Source organism: Orbicella franksi, chromosome 6, assembly GCF_964199315.1.
Source record: "Orbicella franksi chromosome 6, jaOrbFran1.1, whole genome shotgun sequence".
Lineage (NCBI taxonomy): Eukaryota > Metazoa > Cnidaria > Anthozoa > Scleractinia > Merulinidae > Orbicella > Orbicella franksi.
The window spans coordinates 22,492,950-22,513,390 of record NC_138150.1 but is presented as its reverse complement, the minus strand read 5'-3'; the positions used below and the strand labels follow the sequence as shown (position 1 = coordinate 22,513,390).

The window sequence follows — 20,441 nt, the reverse complement described above, 5'->3', positions numbered from 1 at the left end:
CCCAGGACAAGAAGCAAGTCCCTGACACATGTTAATTACAACAATTGGTATTATTAGTGTAAAATCAATCATGTTCATTTAAAACTTTTTTGGTACGCTCTATAACAATTTTTATTTGCTGTCATTATAAATAAGAAATTAAATCTTACTGACCCATAATGTCACCTTGGGTTTCCTTCAGATAGATATTAATTAAAATGTATTGGACAGATGAAGAAAACCATGGACCAGTTGATCCAATAATAATTATAAAATTTAATATTGTAATAAAAACATCTTGTTTCGTGGAACTGTACTTGAAAATGGAAGTAAAATCCCTCCCTTTCCATAAGGCTTTACTATGGTAAACCAGGGGTTTCACTGACGTTTTCAGCAGGAGGACAACTGGTTTTCACAGGCGGACAAAACTATTTGAACTGAACTTCTTTATAAGAACTTTCTGCTAGATGGTCAAACCAGGTGGGCAAAATCATCTTTAGAGCCAGTCAATTTTCCCAGTGCGCGGACCTTAATGAAACCCTTGACTAAACCTATTTGCGTTTGGAGAACGCAAACCTAATTTTGACCTGTGGCTTTCTTGAGTTGGTTTCCCTGCGCACAATTATATGCATAAAAAAATCCACATTCCTGTAAGGGCACCAAAATGGCCACCCCGCTTGATTTTTGCAGGGGCACATCACAGCCAGTAAACTGGTACCGTTACTAAGACGTGACGAGACATGCGGCGCACAGGTATGCCGTGTGAGCTCGTCTTTGCGCTGGATCTGTTCGCTATTTTGTGCTCTCAGCGTTGGATTTTGGTGAATTTGAACGCTTCGACGGCAGCATTTATCGAAATCTGAGGGAATTGTCCTTGTCTATTTTATATCTTAACAAACACGACTTTGAATCACCGTGGCTTTCAGGATGATAACCGTGGGAACAGCTATATTTTGATTGCATTTGTTGATTTCGTTCCAGTCGCAACAGATACATATAGCTCAGTCTTTATCCCGGGGAGGGCGGGGGGTACTCCCTTATATGAGCTATATAGGTATGTGTAGCCCCAAATGGTATGGTTTCTCAGCCATTCTGGTCATAAATAGGGTATCAATTTTAGCCTATTTTAGCCATTTTGGTCAGAAATAGGGTATGATTTTTGCACTCTAGCCTTGATATGGGTATATATTTTTAAGAAGAATCACTTTTTCATCATTATTGAAAAGAAAATTAACAAAAGCTCTGCACAAGTTATGTTTACGGTAATTTAACATTGGTCTGAACTAGGGAACTTATTACAACGCAGGTCTGAAACAGGGTTTTGATATAATAGTCAGGTCATAAATAGGGTATCGAATATTTGGTCAGGTCATAAATAGGGTAGGGCATATCGCAGATTTTGGTCATAAATGGTAAGGGTTTTGGGAAGCGGGCTGCACACCCCCACCCAACTTTTCCGGGAGCCCCCCTCCCCAGGGTCTTTATCCAATTGAATAAATGCTGTTTGGAATCCACAGAAAAGTACTCTGAAGGCAAGATCCATAAGAGTGAGCCTGAACCAAGGAACGGCAAATTATCTGAATACTGTCTACTAGTCATCAGGGGAAATACTCGAATCAGTTTGTGCTGAAGACAAACGAGCACACGATTGTAAATGTTTGGTACCTCTTAAAATGGAATGGACTTTGACACTATGATATATCTGTCTGTAAAACCCATGGTTGCTGATGAAAAACGTTGATTTTAGCAATAGAGGTTGAAAGTCAGCTAGTGAAATCATTTAAAGTATATATATTAAAGAGACAGCGTCGAACGCACTCTCATAATCGTTGATTACTACTAGTTACAGTAATAGTGTTGTTGACTTGTTTGGAGTTGCCTTGCCTCCAAAAGTATGGCTATAATAGCAATGTGGTATTGAAATAAAGCCTCCAGTATTTACATAGTCCAGTCCCTGACCCCTCCTTTTTCCCAGGAAAAACCCAGGCAGTGAAAAGAGAGTCCAGGTTAACTTGCATGGGCATGATTAGAATGGCACCATCCCCGTCTCCCCAAAAGAAAATGGGGGAAAAAAACCATATATGGCAGAACTTTTGGAACTGCATGCACATCTAGTGGCCATCTATTAACTACAAGCAGGAATATCAGAACATTCTTTAAAAAAACTTAACCTATCCTTCATCTGCTAACAACAAATGGCCAAAATTCTAGTCATCTGCAGAGTGCACAATTGAAGATCAAAAACTAGATACTTGTATTTACTCACTCACTAAAGTTCAAATCACTCTCGCATTACACCATCTACTATGGTGAGCACTTGATAGTACATTTATTTATTTTCAGTTATTAATGTGTGGTTAGGGTTAAATTCCTAACATTGTCTTGCAACATTCTGGCATTCCTGGTTTTAGTAAATTTAATAGAGATTTGGGCAATATTTGAGACAAAATTTCTTGCTGTTAAGTTGTGTGTTTGGTTGCATTTGAGCAAACAATTAAATCCTAGTGCACGTCAACACCACAATCTTAGACTAGTTCATTCTGAGCATGCTCTTGCAAGTTATACAAATATCATTCTTGTCCCCAGAGACCGTGCTCCCTTTAGTCAACACCAAGAATTGCTACATTTGGCTGGATCAGATTTTCTGGGCATGTGCAGAGACACTGGAAGTCTGTGATTCATGGACTTCCTGTCAAATCTGGCAAATCTGATTGGATAAGAATACGAAACAAATACTCTGCACATGTTCAGGAAATCAGGTACAGCCAGAGGTTGTAATTCTTGGTGCTGACCAAAAGGAGTGCGGCTCTGGGGATGAGAATGAAGTAAATAATAAAAGATCATATATACTGCAGAGAAAGATATAAAGACATGATTGATCATTGCAGTCATATATGCTGCTTAAGCAGCTGTGAATTATCCTGGACTCTCCTTTTGCCTGTCTAGGTTCAACTCCCATATAGGGCAGGGAAAGGCAATGTTCAGGGACTGGACTAGTGTTTATGGTGATGGGGATCAGAAGATTACGACATTTTAGAACGTGTTGACCTTGGGCAGAGTTAAAAATAGCATTTTTTCTCTAAAGGCTGGTTTTCACTAGCAACAGAGTCAGAGTCAGAGAGACATAATCAGAAGAGTAGAACAATACGATCTAGTGAAAATCAAACCGACAGAGTTGGAAGCAGGATACCCATTCCACTTTACACTCCATTGCTTATAAATGATCTAGAGAAAACTACATTGTTGGAGTTGGAAGCAGAAGCAGAAGAATAAACCAATCACAATGCTCAATTCTAGGCCTTGTGATTGGTTGGTTCTTCCATTTCCGCTTCCAACTACAACAATCTAGTTTTCACTGGATCATAAGCAATGGAGTCATAAATGGAATCGGAAGAAATGGAAACGTTCTGATTCTTCCAACTCCAATTCCATCAAGCTGATGATGCTTCTTGATTTTCACTACGTTGTAAGCGTTCTTATGACTCCAACTATGACTCCAGCTCCAACTCAGTCACTAGTGAAAACTTGGGCCTTAAAAAAGTGGGCCTACCACTGACATATTTTTTTCAACAAGAGGAAGGCCAGTCCCAATAGAGTTGCTACTAAGTCAGGCTAGAAATGCTGAAGCCAAAACAAAAAAAAGTAAATAAAAACTTTCCTCCTTCGATATTAGGCAATGCATACTGATACAATGATTAATGTGCTAATTACTCAACAGGCACTGATCAGTGGCTTCTTTCCAAGTTTTTGATAATCACATTCTGTTGCTGATTTCTTAGCCTGAATTGTCCCCGTTCCCCAAGTCCTACTATCCCAGTTCTCCACTTTTATGTAGGAGATATCAGATCACTCCCTCTTGGCAACAACCAGTGGGCATTACCTTCACATAATCATCAGTATTATATTTTTCAACTTGAGTGCCAGCTGTCACTTTGGCAAGGAAAGTAACAGATGTGCAACTAGAGCTGTCTGCTTGCTGTTGAGAGCTAAGAAAAGAGGGTTAAAAACTTGAATTACCCAAGGATTCAGAGGAATTTCCTGATTGACTTTGCTGATGTCCACATAAAATAGTGCTTGTTCCAGTTATACCTGAGTGGGCAAAGTTCTCCAGATTTGCTACTGAGCTTTCCAATTTTCCATTTACTTCTTTAGCTTGTTCCTGAAACCAATTATTATAGTTTCCCTTCATTTCTTGACATAGGGCTTTTAATATCTCCACTTCGCCTTGAATTTGCTTCCAGTGTTCCTCTAGCTTGCCCACCCTTATGTAAACCTCCTGTCGTTTTGCTTTTTCTTCTATAAGACATCCCTCCACAAAAAGTCGCAAGTCCTTTTCTTGAACCAGCTGTTTCTGGAGTTTCTGCACTTCAGATGTTGCAAGGTAAAGCTGTGCCTCTGTTTGACTAACCTGCCATTGATGCTTCTCCAGACATTGACTGTTAAATGTAGTATTTGAGCGTTCCTTTTGTTCCTTCCAACGAGAAAGTGCTGTTAGTATTTTCTTTCTTGGTCCAAGCAATGAAATTCCAATTTCTTTAAGGTTGCTATCAGTCAGAGTCAGTAGTGTGCCAAAATCCACATCTTGCTTGTCAAACATAGGAATATATTTTGTCAATTTCAATTCCTGCAGAAAGCTAGCAACAGTTAGTTTGTTTGGCAGAATTCCATTGGTTTGGACTTGCGAGCTTCTGTTGTTCTCATTGTCAAAGCTGTTCACTTTCTGTAACTGTTTATGCAAACTGGCACTTTCAACTGTTCTGCCGCAGTTGATAAAGAAGTGCTCTTCAAAACTACCAACATTGCCTTCAGGAGTTCCTGGGGTGTTTGAGTGAAGATGTGGGCTTCCTACAATATGGCTCATCCTTTCCTGTTTTCCCATTATAGTGGGAATGCTTACTGGCTTGCCACCTTTGTTTTGACTGCTCATCAACTTTTTAAAGGCTTCTGGACCATCACGGATCCCGGTGTTCAGGAATGCATTTTTACCCTGAAGCCAGCCATGAACTTTCTCCTCAGCAAGTTCATTGACATCAGGAAGAAGACCAGGTTCACTTCGCAGCAAATAGTTTGGCAGATTGTGGAATGCTTGCTGGTCAATTATGTTTACAACTGCCATGTTTCCTTGCTGCCAAGCCACAGACCGAATGTCTTCACCAAGATTTGTACGAGCCTTCATGTTAGCACCACATCTGACAAGCTCTTCAAATATGACTTCATGACCCTCTCTTGCAGCCACCAAAAGTGGAGTCAGGCCCAGTCTATGTTCTCTACAATGATCAGTAAAAAGTATATAATATATATTAAGTGACTGTTGAGAGTGCAATGGCATTGCTTACACTACTGTATAATTATGTGGTCAACATTATGCTGTTGGGGAAAGGTGGCAGTCTCAACAACTGCCACCTTTCCCCAACAGCAATGGTCACTAAAGAGCGTCCCAACTGCCAAAATAACCTCTCCACAATGGTCAGTTAATTGACGACCAATGTACATTGAATTCAAAACCTCATTTTTGTAACAGAGTACAAAACATGATCTGTCTCACACATCATTGGTCTCTGTTTCTGCTTGATTTCTGTATTATTGATATTTTTGATTGTCTTATGCCCGGTTCAAACGCCGTACTTTACATGAGCCAAATTGAATGCTAATGAGGGAGAACAAAGGATTTTTCTCATTTGCATTCAATTCGGCTCATGTGAAGTACGGCGTCTGAACTTGGCCTTATACATTATTTTATATGCTACAATAAACATAATTATAATCCATGAAATATTTTCGTTTGTGCAGTTGATCTAAACGCATCACGTGACTGAATATTCCCCGGCAAAAATTGGGGAATATCCGAGTTATATTCCCCACTTTTGAAAACTACGTGTGTTACAAAAAATATTTGAAGGATAATAAAGACAATAGCCTTCATTTGGGGCGAAAATATGTTGGCATACTTGTCCTTGGACATCATCTATTCCTCAAAGCTCACAGTTTTCCTCGGGCTAAGCTTTTTGAAAACTGTTCGCTTCTTGGAACAGATAATGTCTGTGGACAAATACCTGTACACATTTTCTTGCCAAATGGAGGCTATTGCTTTTATATAGCTGTTAGTACAGTTGAGCCTGTGGTCCCATATTCTTTTGTTTAAAAAGGCATACAAATGAGGCAAACAGGTCAATACAAAGTAAAATTGACCCTTTCGCCCCATTTATATGTCAAACCACTGAAAACTGTAATAACAGCTATTGCAATGCCTGAATGAAAAAAAGGTGTCATATTACACCCCAACTTTCCTATAAGAGGTTCGACTGTAGCTCAATATATAATAAATATTATTATTATTAATATTAATATTAATATAACCAATGTTAGGTTATGTGTCTGTATATATCAGTTTTAAAAGTGCTACATATCTAATTTGTGACTATAGTTGACGTTACCTTCTACTTATTATTGAACAACTTTTGTCGATGTTCTTTTGGTATAAAATTTACGATTTTGGCAGTACTTGGTCATAGGATCCCACCTTATCTCCTTCTCAGCACCATTCTCTAATAACAACTTCACAACATTGTGATGTCCTTGGTAAGTTGCATAGAACAGACAAGTCCATCCCCTCTTGTCCTGGATATCGATCTTAGCGCCACTTTGCAACAGAAAGTACACGATAGATTCGTTCCCACAGCTTGCCGCAAGCATCAGCGCTGTCGCTCCATGTCTCGTCGTTGTGAGAGCGTTCACGTCGACATGATGGTCGAGGAGTAGATTAACGATGGTGTCGTGCCCAACATAAGCAGCGTACATGAGAGGCGTCCATCCGCCAATGTTAGGTCTATCGAGATCGGCAAGTTCCATTCCGTCTGCTAGATATTGCTGTAGGCAATTGTACTCGCCGATAGAACAAGCAGTAAAGATGTCCATTTTGACCACTTCATCTTCGTTCCAAAGATTGCTACAATCGTTCACATCAGAGAAACTCGATGATCGCTCCGATCGGACATCGTTATGGTTCGGTGGCTCTTCCATTATACTCTTGGCTTACGGTATAACAAGTGTTTGAACGAGGAATATGACAACTTCCTATCTATGACATCTATGCTAACTGAGAAGAACTGAGCAGAAAACAATCTCGTTCCCAGAGTCTTCGTTCCTCTTGACCAGCGGTCGGAAAATTGCGCGCACTAGTGTTATGTTTTGAATGCCGTTTTTGCATTCGTATTTACACCCAGTCCTCTCAAACTAATTACACGTAATAAGCAATGATTAAATAGTGTTTTACTATCACCTCTGTTAAAATTACTGGTTTTAGTCTTGAGTTAGAAATGCCCAAACAAATATGTTTTTCACTTTTTTATGGTTTTACTTGCGATTTTCTTGAATTTCCTTCGGTGAAATCTTCCAAAATTTTCACAGCATATCGTTTCCTGTGGGACACGAATTTTAAACACAAAAAAAGTAGGGTTTGCAAAGGCAGGTTTTTCGATTGTTGCAAATTTACGTCTTTTACCGCTGCGAAAAAACTGGTCTTATAGATTTCCCTAAAAAACGAGCTCCGACTAAAGTAACATATTTACTACCAATCTGCCAAGTTTTACGAAATTTCACCGAAGGAAACGCGAGAAAATTCACTGTCAGTTTTGTTTGTTGTGCTCGTGTTGACGTAATAAGATACTGTATCGAAAAACACTGACGTTTTCCTTCGAGCGCGCGCAGATTACTCGAGCTTTCGTCCTATGCGCGTGTGCGATCGTAAAACTATAGAGAGCCACCTTAAGCAAGCAACCGGAACGATGATCCTGCTGGTATACGTTGGATCAGAAGCATATCACCCAGTTCTAGGTGATATGCTTCTGGTTGGATCAATAGTCATCTAATCGGCTTTACATATAAAATGAAGAATGCAAAAGCAAAAACCGACACAACGTAGGATGATTTTTTGAAGGTGTACTATATTTCGGCTGGCCAAACCAGCCTTCTTCAGGTACAATGAAAATTTTACATTGGGACGTGTTTTTATGTAGCCGATATTTTCGTAATTCCGATCGCTGGTCAAGGGGAACGAAGACGCTGGGAACGAGTTGAGCACAAAACTGAAACATTACAGCAGGCTCCTCTATTCCTAGCACGGGCATCACATGTTCTTGAAAATTCCTTTTTTGCGTGACGACAAAAATTTCTTTGGCTACACTCTTTTTTTTAATATAAGGATATATTTTACAAGAATATCGTGGCTGAAATTAGCGAAATTTTAAGAATGAATCGAAGGCTGAGATTTTGAAAAGAAAATAATTTAGTGTGTTGAAAATTTGGAAATACAATACAATAATATCATGTGCTGTTAACTGTATAAAATTCTTCCTTTCTCTAATTAAACGTCAAAACTAGCCAAAAGGCAACAAAAACGGTATGTTCGACGCTAATGAATTTTTGAAAGAAATTATGTGCGTTATATCAGGCTTTAACGCCAGCAGGTTGGCTCCAAAAGTACTTTAACACTGATCCAGACACCAACTATATTGTAATATAAGAGGAGGGCGTTGGGATTTTCGGTTTTGCGGATTTGACCAATTTTTGGTTCGGTTTTTCGGTTTTGGTGTCTTGTGCGCTTTGCGGGTTTTCTTCAATTTAGTCTTTGGTTTTCGGTTTTTGTCAACAATGATGGCGGTTTTTCGGATTTTTCTGTCCAATACATTGTACGGTTTTTCTTGCCAAAGAGGTTACACCCCGTAGTAACTGTTATTCCAAGAGACCACTTACAGTTAGAGGAATGCATGATAGTCTCTTCAACAGCCGTTATTTGGGTCGTAACGGCTGCCAAGCAGACTATGAAAAGATAAAGATAACATCAAAGTAAAAAGCTATTTCTCAAATATCACGCAGCTGGGATAATATCTTGTGGACTTTGATCTTAGACTGTGGTCCATCGAGTTGCTATAGTTCATTTGCGAGTTGTCTCCCGGGGTTGTCTCCCCGTTTCGTCACGGTAATAACATTGCGCTCACTCGCTCCGTTCACGTGGAATAAAAGGAAAAGAGAGACTGTTTGGCTGTAAAATAAAGTAGTTTGGTTGTAAAATGCCTGAAAAACAATCAGGTTTCAACTCACAATGCGACCAGCTCCCAGTCGGCTTGACAGCTCAGTTGGTAGAGCACTGCACCGGTATCGCAGAGGTCATGGGTTCGAATCCCTTTCAGGCCTGATTTTTTTCAGGCTTTCATTTCACAACTACTTAAGTTGTGTGTATAACTGCGATGAGCAATCATGTCTTCATATCTTTCGCCGCAGTTCAAACATATGATATTTCATATATTCACTTGCAATCAAAAAGTAAATTCAGTATGTGGCGTTTCTTTTAAACAAAAATCATCTAAAATCATTTTGTCGTACAGGTTGTTTCTAGTTTCACATTGCTAGAGGTCTGTGGAGCCTTAACACAAAAAATGAACTTTTTAGACTACGGTGAGTTCTGCACTAACGAGGGAATACGCAGAAAGAACTTCGGGGGGTAAAATAAGTTTAGACGGTTTTGGAACGAAATTTCTTACGGTTTTGCGATTTTTTGCGATTTTTTGCTTTTTTTTGCGTGGTTTTTCGGTTCCTAATAGGCCCCCACGCCCCCCTTATATAAGAATATTCACGAGAATATTTCAACCTAAAATAAGATTATTCAGCCTCGAAAAACAATATTCTTATATATAAAAAAGAGTGTACTGGATTTCAAGCCAGTGCTTGCGTAGTCTCCTCCCAACGCTTCTCCCCCCACTAGTGCGGGAGAAGCGTTGCGTGACGACCCTAATAACGGCTGCGGAGGGGACTAGTGCTTGCGTGATGTGTAATATGTTCCATTGCCTGATGGAAAGTATACGTATTTCCGGTTGTCGAAACATCGACAGCCGGAAATACGTCAGCGTTCGAAGGTTAGCTGGCCTTGAGCTCGTGAAAGGGCTCCAACCAGACAAAAGTCCCTATTCCAGGATTGGTTGGTCGAATTCTTTCTTTTTTCCGATGTTTTTATCCTTTCGGTTACGGCTGCTGCAACCCGTGGCTGCTTTTGGCTAGTTCAGGTTGGCTGCTACTTAAGTCACGCAATGTACATGTACTGGTTAAACTTCCGGTTGCCGCAAAGCACGAACGTGATACTTAGATCATGTGACCCCAAAAACTTCCACTTCTTTCACTTGCAAATCAGCTAGCGCGATCGCTGTTTGCAGTGTTTGTTATCGATTGACGTACCATATATCAGCTTCAGCAGTCTGTCGAATGAACACAAAGATCTGAATTAAGCAGTAACGTCAACGATGACTGGCTATGTATCTGTTTCGTCCAGGACTTCTCAAGCCCTTCTTGTCAGGTAAGCCAGTCGAGCTCTTCGGCAGTGGCAGAGGTCTGGAATGCTTTGAATGAGGATATCGACGCGAACAGCTTAATTTTCCCTAATTTACTACTTCGCTACGAAGACCTCGAGTGCAAACAACCTATGAGGCACGAAACGCTTTATTGATTGATCATGGAAGTTAAACTTAACCCAGTTTGATGGAACTCGACTGTTTTAAACTCTTCCGGCCTCTTAGTTCCGGCCGGCTATTTTCAAACCTTACGAGAAAACTCTTTTTACTGATTGCAGCGTAGAAAACCAGAAAGAGTAACAGATCGAACACTTTTTGTACAGTTCACAGCTTACAAGAGTAAAAAGGCTATTCCATGATTGCGTTCAGCGAACGTAGATTACCCGGAAAAGTCCTTACGCCCGCGCCCGCGACCGATGCGATCGAAACCTCACTGACGATCTACCGCTTAGATTGTAGTTTCAGACACACCTTGAAAAATTTTACGTATCCAACCAGACTCTCTTCGTGACTCTCGGAAGGTCCGAGCAAGTGGTCTGCACATAGTTGTAAGCCCGTAGGTTGTACATGTTTGTACTGTAACTTGTGTCTCTTCGAGTGCTTTAGATGGAGCTCAACTGGGGCCTACAAAACACTATATCCCTCAGTAAAATAAAATACAGTGTATAAAGAATATCAATTTTTGACCTTGCCCTTGAGGGTGAACTGTAACTATGATGTACTAGTCTAACAGTCATTCTCACCAGTCTCCCCCCTCCCCCCCCCCCCCCCCACTCCAAGAAAAAAAATATATTACTAGCATGATTATTATTTTACAATTATGTTAATACAATCATTTCACCTCTACAGTACTTCTATAATTTGAATTTTATTAGAAATTCAAGAAAACTTCACTTCACAACAGAAATCACCTGCCTGACTACAAATTTTTCCACTAACAAACACAGCTTTCATTACATGCTGAAACATGTTATTATTCATTATTTCTCCATCTCAAAAAAATACCAGAGTTTGGTACAAAAGAACCAATAATTTATTCTTGTCAAAAATGTCGTGATCTTAGACCATAGTTAGTAACTATGCTCAGACCAAGGGACTCGACAATGGCTCCAGTTACTCTCTACAATACTTTTCTAGTAAGAACTTATATATTGGAGTTTATGACATGACTAAGTTAGGTCAGAGGGCCAACTACTATAATCATGGCCAACCAGATTGCTCCATTGCCAGTCCAATATTCTCTGGCTGGTTAATTGGCATTTTTTACATAATTTTTGGAAAGACCTTACTTTCACATGAAAGATTCCTTTTCTTTTTCTTTCAACTCTTTTTCCCTTCAAGTGAACATTGGTGTGTAGGCCTGTTTGGCTCCCTGTCAGAATTGCACACTTGAAGTTTGTGATGTTTTTCCCAGGCCATGATTATGGCATTTTTCTAAACATTTTCAGTCATGTAGTAAATCTCTTATTAACCCTGAAGCTTGCTTAGGACTGAACTGGGAGAATATCAGTCTTCTGTCTGTCAGTCTACCAAGGCCTCAGGCTGATATTTTCTCCCAGTAAGGCCCTCGCACTTAATCAGTAAGAGATATAAATCAACTTTTTCAAAGTGGACACTACTGTAAGGCAGGCACCTATACAAGGAGTCACCAGATTGAGATTTCACTGTTTTCCTTAACAGAATTTATACAAAATACAATAACTCTCTTCTCACTTACACATTATAGACCATCAATGTGGCAGCAATTCACAGATTTTGCAAATGTACTAAAGGCATTTATAGGAACAAGCTACCTGTCTTTGCCATTTGCATTTTATCAAAGTGGATTAGTGGTGAGTTGAGGTGTATGACATGAAAAGTAATTTCTGCTTATTTGAAAGGCCTTTCAAAATACAGAAGAATGGCATTGTTCTTTTTGAAATATCTTTTTTCGTTTTAGAGATATTGATGTTTTCTGTTATGCAAATTAGATCAGTGATGATGTCATAAGGTTTGCAACTAAAAGTGGTGAAATACTGAATAAATGATGTCTCTGGAAATATTAAAGCAGTGTTCTTGAAACTTGGCACCACAAATGTGCATCACAAAAGAAACAAACTGACACCCTTAATGCTGCTGCGATGACAACAGTTTTGCCGCTGGTGCTGTCTGAATAAAAACTGAAATTCCCAGTTTTTTGTCTTTATCAAGGACCATCTACCCCACCCAATCTAATGGTGGGAGTTAAGACAATATGGGAACTATGTCTGTTCCAAGTAGGAGCCTTTGTCTCACTTTAAAGGTTGCAAATGGGGATATTTAGTTTTTTGACAGAAAGAGGCTGGAGCTGAAAGAGTTGCTATGGCAACAGCACTGTGGCTGTCATTTTGTTTCTTTTGTGATGTACATTTGTGGTGCCAAGTTTCAAGAACACTGCTCATCACTGCTCTAATTTGCATAATAGAAAAACATCACTAAAACAAAAAAGATATTTCAAAAAGAAAAACACCATTCTTCTGTATTTTAAAGGCCTTTTGCGTTCTTCTCGCCCCCAGGATCTCGTGTGGCCATTCTTCTTGCCACCAGGATCTTGTGCGGCCGTTCTTCTTGTCCCCAGGATTTTGCTTGGCCGTTCTTCTCACCCCCAGGATTTCGCGTGGCCATTTTTTTCTCGCGGTTTTCTTTTGTGTCACGCACGATGGACAAAGCGAAAGAGGGACTACTTGTAGTCTACTATGCCACTCTTCCAGATTATCTGGGTTCCTCCTGGATATAGACTGAATCTCCCAGTCTCCCATATAGGTCACCAAATCTCCCAGACAATGCAAATGAAAGAGCATAAAATGCTAACAGTTTTCAGACATATAAATTTTGGCTTTTTCTGGGGTAAACCTTTTGGATAGCTGATGTTCTTTTGTGGTTGAATTGGAGGAGCTCTTAAAACCTACTTTGAACAACTGTTTTTAAGGGTTAAAGAAGGTAAAATTGGCGATCTCCTAGATTTCGAATTTTTAGGTTGTTATCTTGTTGCAAACCTGGCTGATAAGTTAGTACCTGTAAATTGTTTTCCTCAAACTGAAATGCTTTAATTAATAGATGTTTGAAAATACTGATTTAAATTGCTCATTGCTATGACATTCACTAACATGATTCTTTGTTACATACTTACAGCTTGGAGCAGTTTCACTTGTAATCATTGCCACAATAACAGACCATTGTTGTCAGCTTATAATTAAATGCAAAAATGCAGCTGTTGAGATGATTCTTAACTCGTCTCCAAGATACCAAGAGTTACAAACAGAGGAGTGCTATGAGGAGATGGCAAAAATAAAGGAGACTATTGAGAATGAAATGACTCTGGGTGACATTGGAAAAATTGCTGTTGGACCATGGGGATTGAGACTTGTTAACACAGCATTAGTTATAACACAGACAGGATTCTGCGTTGCTTATTTCATATTTATGGGAAATACCATAGCGGAAATGTTTCCCATTGCTTATAAACCTCACAATGTGACACCTGTTAAAAAATCAACGCTCTTAAATCCAACTGGTCCAGCCACAGGGTCACCACATGTACCCACTTCCGTGCTAAGGAACTCATCTTCAATGATACCTCCTCTAGAAGGCACAAGTACAGCACCTCTGTTTGTGCTTATTGTGCTAATTCCTCTGCCTTTCCTTGTTGCAATGGCCTATGTGCGGAGTATTCGAAAGCTTGGACCTATTAGTGGGATTGCCAATGTAACTCTACTTGCTGGATTTTTTGGGCTACTGACATTTCTGTTGAAAGGTAAGAGTTTAGATTTTGAAGTAATTAAAAGTAAGTTGCATTAATTTCTTCAAATGTGTCCAAGTTGCAGGACTGCTGATGTTTTATTCAACCAAGCCTCAGGGCCAAGCTAGAATTTTAATATATTGAAATTGGCCTAGTCCCTCTATAAAACGAGCCTGCAATGAATCATGGTATTTTTTTTCATCATCTTGGAATATATTTGTCTTAATGAATTCAACTACCATGATTCCATGCAGGCTCGTCTCATAGAGGAAATTGGACATTAAGTGGAAGGATCATTACCTCAGGTGTTGCCACATGGGTTAGCTGTTTGTGTCAACATTGCATGTATAACAATCAATTTTCTAAAAGCTGACCTTCACAAAGGTCACTTGTATCTGCAAAGAATCCTCTTTGCATTTTTATAAGTCATGACTGAATTCCTTAAGGTTACCGTATACCTTCAGGGGTGTCTCGCGTCCAAGCGATCTAGCACGTTCGGTTTAAGCGGTAGATACCTAAACCCCTATATCAAATTAAAGCCTATAGAGCTGGCTATCAAACTATACCGAGAATTTTGAAATGAAATGAAGTGCCAATTTTTTCAGGACCACTAAATGCGAGCGCCCTAATCACCTTTTGGAAGCTACAAGACAAAGTGAATTTTGTTTTTTGCCAATTTATTTTTTCCCCAGGTTTAAGGACAAAAAGCACTAAAAAAGCGTGTCTGCATTTTGCCATATTCAATTGTAGTAAAAACTTACAGAACATTTTCGAAGTAGGATTTAAAAAATGTGAAGTGACTGTACAAAAATCGCTCTCGGAGAAAAAATATTTCGAAATAAACAATTCGCAGGCATGTTTTTGTTTATTATACCGGTATGTTAATCTAGCTACTGTCCAAATTTGAGGGAGATCGAAGAAATTCCCTTTGAGTTGTAACTCTTTTAAGTGCCTGCTTCAAGCGAAAAAATTTATTCGAGAAAACAGCGCCAATAAAACATCTCTTGCTTCCCAAACAAACTCTGCCCACAAACGCCTTCAACTGGGTTGTCAGATCACTGAGCCAATCAGTGTTTGGAAAGTTTTTTTCTCGTGGTGAAATTTACGCATGAATCTCCAAAACACCCTTGTGTTTTGCAATAGGCTCAAGGCAGAGAGATAATTTTTCTGTAGCTCGGTTTTTCTTGAAGCTGATCTGGCAAAATGGGGAAGACGAAAAAGGATACAAATGCTAGAGTGGCTGGGCAAAGAAAACAAACAAGAAAGCACGGCAGAGCAAATGTGCATGGATAATATTCCAATGGATCTCAACGAGTCTGACGATTCATCGGTATCGGACTCAAACAAAGAGTCACTGTCAAAATCGCTGTTATCGATGTCAAATTCCCAAACTTTTACAGAACCTTTCTCTTCTCTTGACTCGATCTTTTTGCCCGCTTGATACAATAGCCATAGCTTCATCCACGAGGCCAATTTTCACTTCTTCACTCCGAGAACAACTGATGTATTTTTCATTTGTTCTTTGCTGTTTTCGCTTTTTCGAACTGGACCACGGAGTTTTCCGTGGTCCATGTTTACTTATAACTTAATAGAATTACACCTAATACGAAAAATGCTTGGATTAACAGTGCTGATTAACTGAGTAGAGGTGAGTAGCCAGCCAATTTGTGGTATCCAGATAGGTGATATTCCCGCGAAAGTCATCTCGGTTGATTGCATACCCGTTGTAGGGCTGTCAATCAAGAGGGAACTTTTACTTCCGGCCATAACGTAAAACCTCCATTTCTCCGCCAATATTTAGTTTTTTTTTCAATTTTTTTTTCAGAAATTAGAGATTACTCTTCGACCATTACTTTGACCCAAAAATCCAAATTTGAAGAAAATTGCCGATCTGAAGGTATACGGTAACCTTAAAACTGCCTTTAAATAAGTACTTTAATTATTTAAATTGGTGCTAAATTCTAGAATACATCTACATAATTAATTGAATCATTTTACATACATGAATACAGAATACATGTACATGATTAATTGAATCATTTTTATCATTTGTGTGAAGGGCTGCGTTTTAAGTTGAAAGATGTGAGCCTTGCTAGACTGTCTACCTTTCCGATCTTCTTTGGCCAATTGACTGGAGCTTATGAAGGAATAGGAACCGTAAGTCTTGAGATTTTATTACAGTCAATAAGTTTTCCTGACACTTAAATCAGTTTCAAGCATCATAATTTTTTTCAAGTAGAGTAGCCCTAACTTGATGACAGATGGTAAATGCTGTTTTTATGATTTTGTTTTGTTTTATGCAAAAATTAAATTAAATTTGAAAAATAATTACTATATTACTGAACTTTTTTGGAGTGTTATCAAAAACTAAATAACTGAGTGCAGACGAAGTCTGATTATTTGTTTAGAGTTACATGTATGAGTTCTTAAATCAGTAGCATCTTTGCTTGAATGAATGAATGAATGAATGAATGAATAGCCTTTATTTAAACACAACAATCATTTGAGGGGATAAAATTTACTTAGCTTCTGCGACTTTTAGGTACCCAGTGCTAAGCATTAGCCTGCAACTGTAACTTCTTTCATTGCTAGCCTTAGTTTTCAGGCCTAGTGGGATTTGTGAGCCCAGAATCAGATACAGCTATTTTTGCACCATGACATTGTTATACAACTGCTTCATTTATTGTTTAATGTAGGTGATACCTATTGAGTCAAGCATGGCAGAGAACAGGCCCCGTTTCCCACTGTATCTTCACCTGGCACTTGGGATAGTCTCCTCCATTCTTGGTTCATTTGGAATGCTTGGGTACACTATTTATGGCAGCAATGTCCCTCAGATAGTAACAGATACTCTGCAAACGGGTATAATGGCACAGCTGGTTCGAGTGACACTTATCGTAGCTGTCTTAATGACATACCCTCTTCAGCTGTACCCAGTTATTGAAATTGCAGAGTCCATCTTTTTCACCAAAGTCCATTCTAGAAACAAGTCTCACATGAGTGAGATCATTGCAGGTCCAAGTGTGGAACCAGGAAGCAACCCAGTCTCTCCCCCTGACCCCTCCATGGGTGAGTCACAATACCCAGTGTTAGATTCATCAGGTGGTGTGTCTACCAGTATACAAGATGAGACTGAAGTTCTCATACCAAACGATACTGAAGAACTTCAATATAAGGTATGACGTCAAGTAATACTATGTACATTAAAGTGGAATATGTGATTTTATGCTGAGAGGATACAATAATTAAGTAATTTTATGAGTTCTTGCTGTTTTCAATCATAGGACAAGGGGGCCCTTTTAATTATATTCTTCAGAGATACTCCCAACAATGACACTGGCTAAACTACATATAAAACCATGAACTATGAAACATTCTTTGATCAACGGTGCCACCTTGTTCCCAGCCAGTGCAGCTACGTTTAGTCCTGTCATCAGCAGTATCATTCTACAAGTGCTAGTTCTTGTAGGTGTGTCATATACTGTAATGTTCAAAACTTGACAATGCTGCAGTGGAACTTAATTTTGATGGTACTGAGTAAGTGAGTGCATAATGTCAAGAAATACACAAAATATGTACAAATTATTATCGGTAGTTCCCATTGTAATTAATTTGGAGATGAAAATCTCTCTTGCCAATATGGGAGTGCAATCTTTTTCTTGAACAGTGGGCAAATAACCTCACCTGGGTGTGTGGGCATGTAGTAATTTTAAACATGGTAAGACAAAATTCACCGATCTTGGTTAGTCAAAATTGTAAAACTGTTCTGGCTATTTTTCATTCCATAGGCTGCACCCTGGAAGAGAAATTTACTACGTACTGTGTTGGTTCTCGTAACAGCTGGAATTGCTGTTCTTCTCAAGGATGAATTTGCCTATGTAAATGCTTTTATTGGTTCCTTAGGAAGTTCGGTGTTGGCGTACATTTTACCTTGCACTTTTCATCTTGTTCTATATAAACACACCAATTCTGTGGGTGTAGTTATCAAGGACATTGTCTTCGTTATATTTGGTATCGTAGGTGGTGTTGTGGGTGTTGTCATTACTGTCCAAAATGTAATCAAGCACTTGACATAGCTAAACCCAATATTGACTCTTATTGTAAACTGAAGGGAGAGGGTTACACGCCATGTTTATTTTGACATGAACTGGTTATTTTTCCCATGGACATAATAATATTACAGTCGAACCTCTCATAAGTGGACACCTTTGGGACCAGAAGAAGGGCTGCTTGAGGTGGCTCAAAACAGCTTCCACTACTTTCTTAGACTTAATTAGATTTTGATAGGTCATTACAACCACTCTTTATCAGTTGATGCAGCAATCATGGTATCAGAAAACTGTGCAACATCAGTGAACACGTTCTCATTTTCTATCATTTTCATGACACAGTAGGTTACCATAGCAACAGTATTACTTGCTAACACAACCGTAATTTTAGTTTTAATTACTTATATTTCAAAAATGGCACAGTGAAAACCATCTTTTTAAATCAAATTTTGATCAGCTGCATAAGATGTAACTTAAGGCAGAGTTTAAATAAATTCTGTTCATGGGGTTCAGAGCCACCTTAAATTTTCAAAAAAATTCAAAAAGGTGTTTGCTTTCGGGAGGTTAAAAATGCAGCTTTTGTATGTGGCTGGGACCATTACCGAGTGGCCGCTTACAAGAAGTGTCTGTTAACGGAGGTTTGACTGTACTATCAAATTAAGGGAAACCTCCAGATAATAGTTTCTAAGATAGGAAAACACTAAAGAAGTAAAAATAAACCAAAAATTGACAAGGATGGCTTTGACTGAGGAAGATTAAGGCCCAGTTTAGATGGTACAACTTTGCTGGATACAACAACCTTGCAGCAAGTGCACAGCAAATTGTTTTGTGTAAATCAAATGTACAATTTTGCATTCAAGTTGTACATGTAGGTTTCTTTTACACAAATCAATTTGTGTTGCTCACTCGTTATGTGCGGCAAATCATAGCATCTAACATGGCCCTAAAACATAATACCACTTAACTTGACACAAATTGGCTGACTCTTTTGCAAGAGGCACTGTCTGTTACCTAGCTTCTGCCCTCTGCAGCCAGAGCTAAAGGTGTCAACTTGAAACAGTGCTTCATAAAGAGAAAACAATTATATTATTTAAAGTAAGTACATGTCAGTTACTGTCAAACTTACAGTAGAAAGATTCCAGACATATTTTAGGTGTCCACTTAGCACCCTCTCCCCCATCAAAAGTCATTGAAAACAAATAGGTCCCTCAATCTATTAGAGATGATTAGAATGTTAGATGGTTAATGATAAATACACTTCTGGAAATCTCTACTGCATTCACCAAAGCTTAATCTTAACAATCTAGGGATGAGGATGCAAGTTCTTACCACAGTTTATCATAATTTTATATTTTGTGTAAGTTTTCTCTGGAAGAATGTGGTAAACATTTTTAAAAAGATGATCAAGGTTCTCATTCACATAACGGTTTTGACCTCTTGTTACATTTGGGATGGGATTAAAGGGCATATTTTTTTTTACAGATTAGTCCTGTTTTAGAAGTACATTCTTATTTGAAGGTCAAAATGGCCAGCAAGTTATCTGAAGTTTATTTATCACAAAAATGGAAGTAAAATGAAAGATAAAATTAAAGTGTTGAATTTATCATAAATTAGCATTATTTAGTTATTTACACTGTAGCATTCCTTCTGTAAAAAAACCTTGGTTCACAATTTTTGTACACTTTTTTTTTAACAATAAGTGGGAAAGAAATTTTAAAAAAATTTTAGCATTCTCACATTCTTTCACACGTATTCTATTTAATATATGCCATTCGCTTGCTATATTCAAAAAAAATTTTTAGGTCTATTTTATTATTTTCTTTTTGTCCATCAAAGACAGCAGACTGGCTGTTGAAAGCTCACAACTTCAAACAATTTTACCAGAGAACGTTTTTTACTTCTTTTACAATTTCCGACATGTTTTGTTTGTTGTGACCAATACAAATTGAAGAAGTGTTGGGAGTGCAGTCAACACGGTAACACGTGATCTAATGTGATTGGTTGCAATAAACAAAACCATCAGAATATCAACAGAGTTTTGCAGTAATGAAACGGTGTGGAAAGCAAGTTTAATTTGTTAGAAAGAAGTTGTTTAAAAGTTAATGGTTAAATGGTTCAAAGACAGCACTTCTTGTTTAAAGTTATTGGGAGGACTATGTAGATATGTAACAAGTGATGTCCTTCCCAGATTTTTCAACACTTAAAATCCCTTCATTTCTCCTTGGTTAACATTGGTTTTCAAATTATCATTAGAGACTGACTAAGTTTGACTATAACAGTATTTGTCATATGGCGTTCTTGCATTCACATCTGCAG

The 20,441-nt window shown here is 38.6% G+C and overlaps 2 protein-coding genes across 2 annotated transcripts; one reads left to right on the top strand and one right to left on the bottom strand.

The window, feature by feature from the left end:
* Nucleotides 1–186: 186 nt before the first annotated feature.
* On the bottom strand, nt 187–7,390 carry LOC145491358 (ankyrin repeat and SAM domain-containing protein 3-like). The gene is made up of 2 exons (XM_081470535.1): nt 6,500–7,390; nt 187–5,246 (listed from the first exon to the last, which is right to left on the bottom strand). Exons 1-2 carry the CDS (start codon nt 6,997–6,999, stop codon nt 3,980–3,982), a joined length of 1,767 nt encoding a protein of 588 aa, XP_081326661.1. The 5' UTR covers nt 7,000–7,390; the 3' UTR covers nt 187–3,979.
* Nucleotides 7,391–7,583: 193 nt separating this feature from the next.
* LOC145491361 (uncharacterized) lies at nt 7,584–19,745 on the top strand. Its single transcript, XM_081470538.1, has 6 exons — nt 7,584–10,324; nt 12,046–12,151; nt 13,470–14,091; nt 16,136–16,233; nt 16,773–17,252; nt 17,865–19,745. The coding sequence occupies exons 1-6, from the start codon at nt 10,272–10,274 to the stop codon at nt 18,150–18,152; spliced, it is 1,647 nt and encodes a 548-aa protein (XP_081326664.1). The 5' UTR covers nt 7,584–10,271; the 3' UTR covers nt 18,153–19,745.
* The last annotated feature ends 696 nt before the right edge of the window (nt 19,746–20,441 follow it).